Consider the following 12,210-nt stretch of genomic DNA (forward strand, 5'->3'; position numbering starts at 1 on the left):
TTGTCTGTTCCCCGCAGCCTTAACAGAATGTCTTCCAGGAATATCGAAATTTTTTTTTTTGGCTGAAACATGGTCATGAAACTTAGGACCAGAGCAGCATTAATATTTAGAATTCAGCTATCTTCCTCTTCCCAGCTTTCTAACACGAAGTTAACTGCTTTATCACCTAGACTAACTCCTAGAGTAATATATCCTATTCAGTAGGCTAAATTGAACTGTGTTCTAGAAAAACCCTGCTAAGAATCTAATTGTTTAAAAATGTAGCCCCCTTGTGTCCCCAAAGGGGCACTTTTGTGAGAGGTTGCACAATCCTGTCCAGTGGCAAGGAGAGGATCCAGATGAAAATACATGATCTCAAGAAATCCTAGTAAGACCACACCTGGAATACTGCAGCCAGTTTTGGTCACCTTATCACAAAAAAGATGTTGAAAGTTTAGAAAAAAAAATTAGAGAAGAGCAACCAAGATGATCAAAGGCCTAAAGACTAAAACATACGAAGAACGGCTGCGGGACTTGCGTTTGGCTAGTCTAAAGAAAAGAAGAAATAGGGGAGACATGATAGCAGTTATTCCAGTATCTGAGGGGCTGCCACAGGGCAGAGGGGGCCAGGTTGTTCTCCAAAGCACCAGAGGGAAGGACGAGAAACAACGATTGGAAACTGATCAAAGAGAGAAGCAACCTGGAATTAAGGAGAAACTTCCTGACAGTGAGGACAATCAACCAGTGGAACAGATTCCCTCCAGAAATGGTGGGCACTCCATCACTGGAGATTTTTAAGAAGAGACTGGACATTCACCTGTCTGGTATAGGTTCTCCTGCTTGAGCAGAGGGCTGGACTAGAAGACCTCCAAGGTCCCTTCCAGCTCTATTCTATTCTAACATTCTATTCTTATTCTAAGATAACCACAGCAACCAGTTCTAGATGTTGTGTGCATGGTCAGGATGGAGGGAAACCACAACAATAATGCAAAATAAATTCTAATTCCAGTGTTCGTATGAATTAGAGAGGCTAATAGAATTCATATCTCCGTGTTAATGAACATGATACATGATTGCCTGGTCTTTTTATCTGGCTCTAACTAGACACACACACACCCACACACACACACACAAATCTGAGTGTGGAAATGTATAGTCGCAAAGAAAAATCAAACAAACAAAAAGCTTGTTGTTCCATTTTCCAAACCAGACTAGCACAAAACCATTAGGAAAGTACATGAATGAAAACAGTCTTTATAGAGATGGGGGGAAAAAATCTCCTCAGACTACTGTAGCTTGTATTTTATGATCATTGATGACAAAGAAAGAAAAGCAGTTTGATGGATCATGTGACTCAAGAATAATGCTTTCAGTTGTTGCTAAAATTCATGGTAATGATCAGAAAAGCATAGCATTCATTTATGAAATGCACATGGCTGTTTTGATGTGCCAGATTAATAAAACGTCAAAGCACCAACAGGGTGCATTTTATTTTACTTTATTTTATTAAGCTCAACCAAGAAGCTGTAGCATAGTGAAAAATGTTAGTGGATGGGATGTTAAACCTATCTGAGGAGGAGGCAGGGTAGAAATGAAAGAAATGTGAGGTCCGAAATTAATGAAATGCAATTGTCAGAAACGCAATGTCAGTACGATGTCAGAAATTAAAGAAATGCAATTAGGATTATTTTAATTTCAATTTAATCAGTTTTAGGTGCCCTTCAACACTGCAGTCTTCTCACGCCGATTGAAAAACAGTTAAAATTAAATTGCATTTATTATAGTCGCCTGCGTCAACAGCCTCTGGGTCTGCAAAGTCTAAAACAGGATAAAAGCATTCAAAATATTTACCCAAGTACCAAATGCCATTTTAATGAAAATAACACATGTTGTGTGATGACTTAAGAAATTCAGTGCATGAGGTCGGATTATGGTATGTATGCAGAAGGGATCGATGCTACACTTGGCTTTTGCAATAGCTGGCTGGGACTTCTGCAGTCCTGGAGGGTCTGGTGAGTTGAACGTATGATCAACTAACAAGTGAGGTGGTCCTTGGTGGTCTCTGAGCTTGGTTGTTTTCTTGCAGAGATTTCATTACCCAACTAGGGAATTTCATCAGTGCTACAAAGGAGTGGGGGTTGCAGAGAGAAGGAGGAGGAGGAGGAGGAGGAGGAGGAGGAGGAGGAGGAGGAGGAGAACTGTGGGGTCCTTGGTGGTCTTTGAGCTTGGTTGTTTTCTTGCAGACATTTCATTACCCAACTAAGGAATTTCATCAGTGCTACAAAGGAGTGGGGGTTGCAGAGAGGAGGAAGAGTAGGAGAAGGAGGAGGAGGAGGAGGAGGAGGAGGAGAAGGAGAACTGTGGGGTCCTTGGTGGTCTCTGAGCTTGGTTGTTTTCTTGCATTACCCAAGTGTAATACACAGTGCTTTTTTTGTAAAAGAAAAAGGTGCCGGAACTCACACATGTCATACAACCTGTCTTGCCTACCCTACAAGGTTCCATCCAAAAAAGGTGCCGGAACTCCGTTCTGAGCATTCTATGACAAAAAAAGCCCTGGTAATACGTCATCAATGCTACCTGATGATGATAGCATTGGTAGCACTGATGATGCTAGTTTGGTAATGAAATTGTCTACAAGAAAATAACCAAGCATGGAGCCCACCAAAGACACACACCCCAGTTCTCCTCCTCTTCCTCCCCTCCTCCCACAAACCCCAGTGCCTTCTAGCATTGATGATGATGATGTTACCTAGTTGGGTAGTGAAACGTCTGCAAGAAAACAGCCAAGCTCAGAGAACATCAAGGACACGTCAACCCTGTGCTACAAATATTGAAACCAATAAGCAATAGCTCTTTTAATGTGACCTTGGCCTGGGGAATGTGACTTTTGCCCCCTCAGAAGAAAGTACTTTTTAAGTGTGTGTGTGTGTGTGTGTGTGTTTCCATGTGCACCTGTGTGTTTGTGTGTTCGCATTAGCATTCCAATTGTTGGCTGTGTTTTGTAGTTTGCATGACAAAGGTTATATGTGGAGTTGCCATGGTTCTGAGAGAATCAGAGAATGCGGTAAAGATACACTCGAGAGCTTGCGTTCAGTCAGGCCCATTATGAGTGTTTGTGTCCTATAGTTGCCACCTGTGTCTCTTGGGAGATTAAAATAAAACCAGCACAAAGCGTTGGCTCAGGGCGATAATGATGCCTCTTCAGATCTGAGGCAAACTTGCAGCCTAAGAAAAACCCAGCCATCTTGATATCTTGTTTTGGATCTGCCTGGCAGATGATGCTTCCAAATAGACCTGCATTCTGCACCCACCCCCCTCCTCCCGTTGCTATACTGTAATTCTTGTTGTTTAATAGAAGCATCTTTTCTTTTGTTCAGCCCCAGGAGACAGTCTTTCTCTTGGATCAAAAGAATTTCTGGAGATTGAGATCGGATTTGCAAGTCTCTCTCTGCCCCATTTCCTTCTGCAAATTGAGAAAGATCTGGTCCAGAACGGAAAAGATACATCACAATTCCTGTTCGGTTCCAGTTTTAAGAACGCTTAAAATTCCTAATCCAGAATGCTTTTAGCTGCCACCTTATTCTAGGAAACCAATAACCATCTCTGGCTCTTCTCATCTTGAAGAGTCTCAACGGTGGCCTTCTGAACAACAGCTCGAAGGTCTCTGTGTGGTGTAAAAACCGAAATATTGTGCAAAAATCTGTCTGCATCTGGGGATTCCTTTTTTTTTGCCATCAGAACAGACTCTGCTGAGGTACGGAGTGCAGAACAAATTGAAACTCGTTTTGTTTCTGCTAGCTTTGGATTCAACATCTTGCTAAAAGTTATTGTTCTATTGGACCATGGCTTGGGGAAATAAATGACCGTCACTTGGTTCATGTGTAAACCTTAGAGTTTACCAATCATCGTGAGTAGTAGTAAATACTCATGAAAGAGTTAACCAGTCTTTCCCCCCCCAAAAAAATTTTTTTTTACATGTGCCATGCTTTGCCAATTGATGACATATCTGCAGGGGCATTTCTGAGTAATTATATTGTCGTTGTCCCAAAATCTCTTTTCCTAATGAAATCAGTCTCGCTGGATTGCCTAAATCCTCAAGCAGAAGGTCCATCTCCTGTGATGTGATACAAAGTGAAGTTTTGTTTAGTATCGGGACCCCTTTTTTTCCCCTGGTGTTTGCCATCACTTGACAAACAGCTACACTTTGGCATGGGCTGCACGGCAGCTCTGGAAAAGAAACTTCATTTAGAACTTTGGAATAAATAAACTGATAAATAAATTGCATGGGATCCTGAACAGATGGCTATGCTATAAGCAGAGGCTAAATGAGACTCTGTTATGGTTTGGATTTTATTCTGTTATGATTCAACAACTTGGCATGATCTGATTTATCATGCAGTCTAGCTACTAGAAGCAGCAAACATCTAATTCTCTCTTCTATTAGGAAAGAAAAAAAATATATTAGCAAATCAGAATGCTTGTCTTCCCCTAGGACTGTGGGGGGGGGGAGGGGAGTAAGTGTTAGAAACTTTTTTCAACTTTTAATCCCTCATATAAAAACTCTAAATCTCAGCAGAAAGTGAGCAAACCAGCCTTTTAAGCATGCATCATTTGATGCGTCTTGCGAAAAAGCCAGTCGCAAACAAATACTTAGGATTATTTCGGAGATTTTTCTCTCTAAATTGGCATCTGGTCTTAGGGGTTTTCGTAGAGTTTCAGGGTTATATGTAAGCGAAAGCCACAATTACCTTACCGGTGACAGAATTCTGGCTGCATCAGAATTATGTTGAATGCAGAAACCCTAATAAGCCAATCATTAATCTGAATGTTGATTTTGTTCCTCAGGTTGATATGCCCTGCAGAGTTTAGGAAAAATAGGCAGGAGACCATCATTATCTAGACTCTTGCAATTTCCGAGGTTCGTGAACAGAGCCTGGACTTTGGTTATCGCACAGGTCTGTGGTTTTAGCCCTGGGGGAGGAGGGCGTGACTTTATGGACGCACAAAAAAGTGTTTTTTTCTTTGTGCCCTTGTTATGCTCTCATGAGTCAGCAATAAAGCCTCTGTGGATATTGGCGGGCTACTTGTCATTTTAAAGAGCTCCATTTGCAGATGCCATTTATTTATTTATCACATTTATAACTCCTCCCTCCGTTTCTCAAAACGTAACTCTGAGTGATGTGCAAAAATACCATTAAAAAAAACTATAATTACAGGAAAAAAACCTCTACAGTTAAAATATTCATATTATTATTATAAAAGTTGAAGGGCTAAGGGAATGTATGTAAGATGTTGTACAGAATAATATAGCCAGCACATTAAATCCCCATTTCCATGAGGACTCTCTCCCCACCCCCATCCCCCTGCAGAGTCATGGTTCCAATTAATGAGACAGTTCAAACAAAATTCAGGCATTTTTTATCTAAAAAGTCTTAATAATGAAACGCAGCATCGGCACTCATGGATGGATGCCAGAAACCGAAATCTCCTCCCCTAAGCCCATCGTATCATACACAATTCCCACTCTTGTTTACACGTCATTAATCCCATTGTCCAATTAGTTTTACATACGAAGTTTCACTTCCCTTTCTGTACGTGGCTATTCTTATCTTCTCAAAATAGCCGTTTGACATTTCCCTCCCTTTTGTGATTCAAAGCGAAGCAGTTTAAACAAAAGGCTGCCTCTTATATTGTCAATGCAAAAACATGTCAATGTTTGCAGCATTGACATGCAGGCTGGCTGACCTAACCAATTTTTGAAAGACTTGCAGAAGGACATCAAGGATGGGACCAGTCTTACTTGGAGTGGTGATGGAAAGGATGATATTCTACATGGAGGGTGCCACAACAGAAAAGACCCATCTCCTGGGACTCACTTAGATGTAGCTCCTTAGTGGGCAGGGCCCAGAACAGAAAAGATGGGCAGAGGTAATCAGAAAGAGGTGGTTCCTCAAATATCCTGACCCATGCTATTTCTTCCTGAATTTCAGAAGATAGAGTAAGGTGGTTGGAAGGAACCTCAGAGATCTTCTACTCCAAGCAGCACCAGGGGTCCTCAACCTTGGCAACTTTAAGACTTTGCTGGCTGAGGAATTCTGGGAGTTGAAGTCCACAAGCCTTAAAGTTGCCAAGGTTGAGGACCCCTGCCCTATACCATTCAGGACAAATGGTTGTCCAGTTCTCTTCTTGAAACCCACCAGTGATGGAGCATCCACAGCTTCCAAAGGCAAAGCCGTTCCACTGATGAATTCCTTTCGCTGTCAGGAAACACCTTAGTTCCAGGTTGGATGTGTCCTTGATCCGCTACTCCTTGTGCTGACCTCAGGTGGATTGGAGAACAGGTCTCCACGATAAGGTCGGAGGGAACTGCTTGAGCGCAAGTTGATATTCCAAATAGACCCTCCTGAAAAATCAGCTGTTTGGCCCTTTCATAAATATCGTGCGCTGCAGAATAAACTCTTGAAAACGCTGCTAAAAAGGGAACGCGATACGTCTGACCCAGCATCCTTGGATGCAAGCCATGAATATTTTTGCCTTGTGTTTTTTCACTCACCCTGCTAGACAGAATTGCTTGTTTTAGGAGGACAGGTGTGCCCTTTGCCTTTGGTCTTCCTGCTTTGTTGAATCACAGTTCTAATCTTAAAAGAGGATGCAAAAGACGTTATTATTATTATTATGTTGGACTGAGTTTCTGACACTACTTTAATCGTGTGTGTGAGACTAAGGGTACCATCTGGCAGGAAACAAATACAATGCTCTGACTGGTGGCAATAAAGTAGATTTTCCTTTCCCTCTTAGCTTTCTTTTCATTCCAGGGGTCATTTCTAATAATTCCCAGAGGCTGATGTTGCCTTTCACTTGTTTTCCTCAAGATTCAAGTCAGGGGCACGCTTGTGCATGGTCTTATTTCCCCCCCCCCACATTTTTGTTTCTAAATACATTCATTTACTGCAAAACTCTTAATCCCTAACCTGTTAAAGCCTGGCCTCGATACCTTTGGGTGGAAAACACAGGTTTCCGTCAGAAATGATCTGAATTTTAGGGCATTTTTCCAACAAAATAATCTTGTTGCCCTTGGTGAAAGGCAGCTTGTATTTCCAAGGAAATCTGATTGTAACGCAACAAATGCAATCTATTCTGGGTGCGCCTTTGGGAAGTACTTCTGATCTTCCATCCTTGACATCATTCCCCAGCCACACAAGTTTACACTAATTATTTATGGGGGGAAAAACAGTAATAACCCAGTATTCTTTGGAGAAAAAAAAAGAATACATCTCCTATGCAGATTAACGAAGCTATTGAAATCTAAGAACATTATTTTAAGATTCCTCTTTAGTAATCCTTAAATATAGGCACACAAGTACCTGTGAGTGGCTTTTTAATTTGCAGTTTCACGTCTTACTTTCTGTACCAAACGACTTTAAAAAGGGCTCCACAAGTTGTCATTCAATGTTCCCTTTATTTACTTTTTATCTACTTTTTATCTTAGTTTAATCAGCATCCTGGTTGTGGCTTGGCTCAAGAACATTGCCCTCTTTCCAACCTTCACCCAATCTAAGAAGAAGAAGTCTTCTAAAAAAAATAAAATCTAAATCTAAAGAAAAGAAGTCTTTTCCAAGGCTTTGTCCTCTTTCAGATGGCCCTATCATAAAAGCATGAAGAAGCCATTGGCTTCTTGCTCCAGAGTGATGGATCTGTTTACGATAGCATGTGACAGTTGCAAAACAATCAGATCAGAACTTCACCATAAACTCATATCATCTACTAGGATAAATGGAAGTCTTCAGCTAAACAGAAATCCTTCTTACTGATTTATCCGTATACCACTTTAATGACTCGATCAAGTTAGCTGATGGACTACAACTAATGGGATTAATTGATCCAAATGAAGTTGGCCGTCCCGGCAAATGCAGTGGCTTGACTCTCACACACTCCTCTCTGCAAGTAGAACATTGAACATTGAATAGTAGAGTTAGAAGGAACTTGGGGGTCTTCTAATCCAACCCCTTGCTTTAACCGGAGACCCTATATACCATTTCAGACAAGCGATTGTCCAGGTTTTTTTGGAAAGCCTCCAGTGATGGAGCACCCACAACTTCTGGAGGCCAGCTGTTCCATTGGCTGTTTGCTCTGATTGTTGCAGTAATGTTGCTTAGGGTGCTGTTAGTGGATTCATCTCCTGCTGCCATTTCTTATTTAGTGTTTTCACATCAATTCTTGACCTTACACCTCATACTCAATTTCTGTATCTCCACAGATTGACTCCTGGGTTAGGATAGGTGGAACTTGCTCAGACTTCAAAGATCCATGTAGAATTTTGAGCCATTTTGTCCTTGGTGCTCTCTGAGATTGGTAGTTTTCTTGCAGATGTTTCATGACCCAACGGTAGAAGGGAATGGGCTTTGCGGAGTGGTTAGGGGACTGTGGGGTCCTGGATGCTCTCCAAGCTCTTGTTTGCTTGCAGACTTTTCGTTACCCAAATGGGTAACATCATCAGTGCTAGACGTTTGCTCACAGACCAAGCCCCCCCTCCCTCCTAGCACTAATGATGTTATCTAGTTGGGTCATGAAACATCTGCAAGAAAACAGCCAAGCTCAGAGAGCACCAAGGACCCCACAGCTCAAAGCTTCCATAAGTTCGTTTTTCTTCATTGATGGCTTTCATTTTTAATTTAAAAATGGATTGGGTAAGGAATAAGAGTGGTATCTAGAACAGAAATAGTCAGAGACATTTTACGAGGAAAGTACCCGTAGCCTTTTGTTGGAAAAAGAGAAAATTTTGCATTTGACTCTGATATTTCATCACTCTTTGAGAAGCTACGATCCCCAATGACTGTAGCTACAATTATAGCTGTCACTTGTAAACATCTTTACTTTTTATTCCCTCCATGTTTTCCCAGCTGAGCATGTTAATTAACAACTTGCATCACCTCTTGGTATCTGAAACTAAGAGAGCTAAACACATCCTAAAAACAGAAGGGGAGCCTCTTGAGAATCTCTTGCCTTTGATTTCCCCCTCACCCCTGGCATTATTTTGCCCACCCCAAAAGAGTTGTTTCTTTTAGCCCAGAGATTTGGAAGGCTTTGTTTTAAAAAAAAAAACAAGTACCATTTTGTAGTAGTTTTTCATATCAGTATTTGTGAATGACTAATTGGGTATTTATGCCTGGGTGTCATCCCTGTAAGTTAAATGATACTGCTGCCAGTATCATTGATGTGAGATAAAAGAGATCTGAGATCAGATTAGGTGGTTATTTTACTGTTTATCTTAGCCACTTGGCTTCCGGTTGGAGAGAAGAGACATGGATGAAAGGTTGACCTCTCCTCCATCCACATCTTCTCCATTTCCAGCTGCTATAACTTGGTAGGGTGTTCAAAATTCTCAGCCCTCACCATATTTACAGGGGCCCTTGGTGGTCTCTCTGAGCTTGGTGGTTTTCTTGCAGACATTTCATTACCCAACTAGGTAACATCCTCAGTGCTAGAAGGGAGATGGGTTTGCAAGGAGGTGGAGGTGGAGGTGGAGAAGGAGAAGGAGAAGAAGAAGAAGAAGAAGAAAAAGAAGAAGAAGAAGAAGAAGAAGAAGAAGAAGAAGAAGAAGAAGAAGAAGAAGAAGAAGAAGAAGAAGAAGAAGAAGAAGAAGAAGAAGAAGAAGAAGAAGAAGAAGAAGAAGAAGAAGAAGAAGAAGAAGAAGAGGAGGAGGAGGAGGAGGAGGAGGAGGAGGAGGAGGAGGAGGAGGAGGAGGAGGAGGAGAACTGTGGGGTCCTTGGTGGTTTTCTTGCATATATTTCATTACCCAACTAGGTAACATCATCCATGCTAGGAGGGAGTGGGTTTTGCTCTCTTTTATATACTATAGTGGCTGATGGGAGTGTTCTTGCTGGTTCCTTGATTAGCCTGTTGTTTAATTGTTAGCTTGTTTGTCTGAGTTGTTAGTTTCTTGATCGTTTACTTCTTGATTGTGGGTCTAGTCATAAGCTTGGCATTAAACTCTGCTCATCTGGGTATTGATTGCTGGTGAGGAGCTGTTTTGGTCTTTTTGTTTCCTTTTGGGCTTTTGGGTGGTTTCTTTTGAATGGTATGTAGATGTTGCTTATCTCTACGTGCCTGTCGATGACCAATTGGTCTTAATGCCAGGCTTCCAGGCTCCCAGATTTCCTGTCACCGAGAACTTACATTCTGATTTTTCACCCATAGATATATACCATCATTCTTTAAAGGTTTTCTTCTGAGTGCCGTATAAACCTCTTCCCGTTGAGATGCACTACTGGCCCAGGCTGAGAATTTTAATTTTAATTTTAATTTTAACTGGGGTTTTATTTGTTCAGGGATGGATGTAATTTTTTAAATTGTTTTTAACTTTTGTATTTTTTGTTTTAATCACCCTGTAAACCGGCCTGAGTCCTTCGGGAAAGGGCGGTATATAAATGTAATAAAATAAAATAAATAAATAAATAAATAAATTTTGCAGCATACCTAGCCCGAATGTTGTCTTGTCCTAAGTCACTAAAGCGCTCTTATTTTTTCCCCCCCTCAATACAGAACCATCACCCTAGAGAACCAGTTGGTCGTTCTTGCAACGTTGCCAACTGATGCGGGGAACTACTATGTCCAGGCGGTCAATGAAAAGAATGGAGAGAACAAGACGAGTCCGTTGATTTACCTGAACGTGACAAGTGAGTACCGTGTCATTTTGACAAAAGAGAGCGCAAGAGAGGAGCTATCTATTCATTTATTTAGTCTACAAGTGTTAAGAGTTTCCAGGGTTAGACACCCCTGCTTTGGAAGCTCATCCCAATGTAAGGAGAAAGGAAGAAATATTTTCTGTCCGGAAGGCATGATTTCTACTGTATAATTGGACTGCTTGGCAAGAGGCACTAATATTTCATTGCCTGAAATGATTGTTTTGCTCCAGTGATTGCAAGTAGATATATATATATAAAAACCCAACCCCCAACCCTGATAATGGTGTCATATAAGGACCCATCTCATAAAACAATGGAAAGAACTTGGAGGGGAGAATTTGTACAAAAACCTTTCTATCTCCTCTGCTTGTGTTACCTCACAAGAAGTCACAGGCTAAGAGGCCAGATCTGGAAATCTATTACCGTAAAGCTTTTTGCTCCAGCTCGCTTGCTACACCTGGTAAAATAGCCTTGGTAATTGCTTTACCCTGCACTTTCCTAAGTTGTTTTAAAAATTTTGCATAAATTCTGACGTGTAACCTCTCAACTTTCTTTCTTTTTTTTCCCCCCTGGCTACCCAAGAAAAGCCGCTATACTTAGAATTTAATGACACTCATTTATAAAGCAGGCTTTAATGGTCTGTATTACATAACCACTAATGCACTCTGCAACTCATTTTCTGATCTTAATTAACATTGGAGAACAGTCGGTTTATGGACACAGGAATAAAGCATTTACAGTACTCCATAGGGGGCAATGCATGCTGTGGGGCCTTAGAAAAGGATGTTTCCTAAGAGTTGCAGAATTCACAGAGGTGGCTGAAAAGTTAATGATTAAAAGAAGAACAGGGAATCCAGCATTCTCTCTCTCTCTCTCTCTCTCTCTCTCTCTCTCTCTCTGTGTGTGTGTGTGTGTGTGTGTTTGTGTGAGGTGTGAAACATCTACACCACACTGATCTATTGCTGAACAACCTATGCTCAAGGAATTTTCTCAGCTGAGGGGTCAGCATCTGCTAGCAGTTAAGATAAGGGTGCACAGAATTCAAGGAAGGTTGCTTGTGGCTACCTAGCGATTCTAGGCTGATTCCTCATTTCACTCTACCCTCGGTTTCTGCCCCTTCTTCTCCTACAGTGTGTTAGGGTCCATAAAGAAGTTGGAATCTTGATTCCAAGAGTTTGATGATGCTTTGCTGTCAGAAATGCCAGTATTCAGAGAAGCTGGAGGGGTCGAGAAGGGTGGTCCATGTGAAGTGCCTGAATTAAATGTTGCCCTAGGTCTATTCTCCATCCAAGGTAGAGAGCCAGATTTTATTTATTTTTATTTATTGTGAAATTTATACGCTGTCCATCTCACCTAGAGGTGGTTCTGGGTGGCTTACAGCAAAGTAAAAACAACAAGAATATTGAAGTTAACATTTAAAGTAGCAAAGATGGCCAAAGAAGGGAGCAAGATGCCCATGGGTGTTCTCTCAATGCACTAACCACTTCCAGTGTGACATGCCCACATTGGGAAGCCAGGCTGAGCCAGGTTTTAAGGGCACTATAGA

The 12,210-nt window shown here is 41.4% G+C and overlaps 1 protein-coding gene across 1 annotated transcript in view; it reads left to right on the forward strand.

The window, feature by feature from the left end:
• Positions 1-12,210, forward strand: part of SDK1 (sidekick cell adhesion molecule 1) — a 335,333-nt gene that overhangs the window by 128,295 nt on the left and 194,828 nt on the right. Inside the window, exon 5 of the mRNA XM_081337826.1 lies at positions 10,522-10,655. Within this exon, the coding sequence (XP_081193952.1) occupies positions 10,522-10,655 (134 nt within the window). The remainder of the gene's footprint in view (positions 1-10,521; positions 10,656-12,210) is intronic.

Source organism: Vipera berus, assembly GCF_964194415.1.
Source record: "Vipera berus genome assembly, chromosome: 13".
In the NCBI taxonomy this organism is placed as follows: Eukaryota; Metazoa; Chordata; class Lepidosauria; order Squamata; family Viperidae; genus Vipera; species Vipera berus.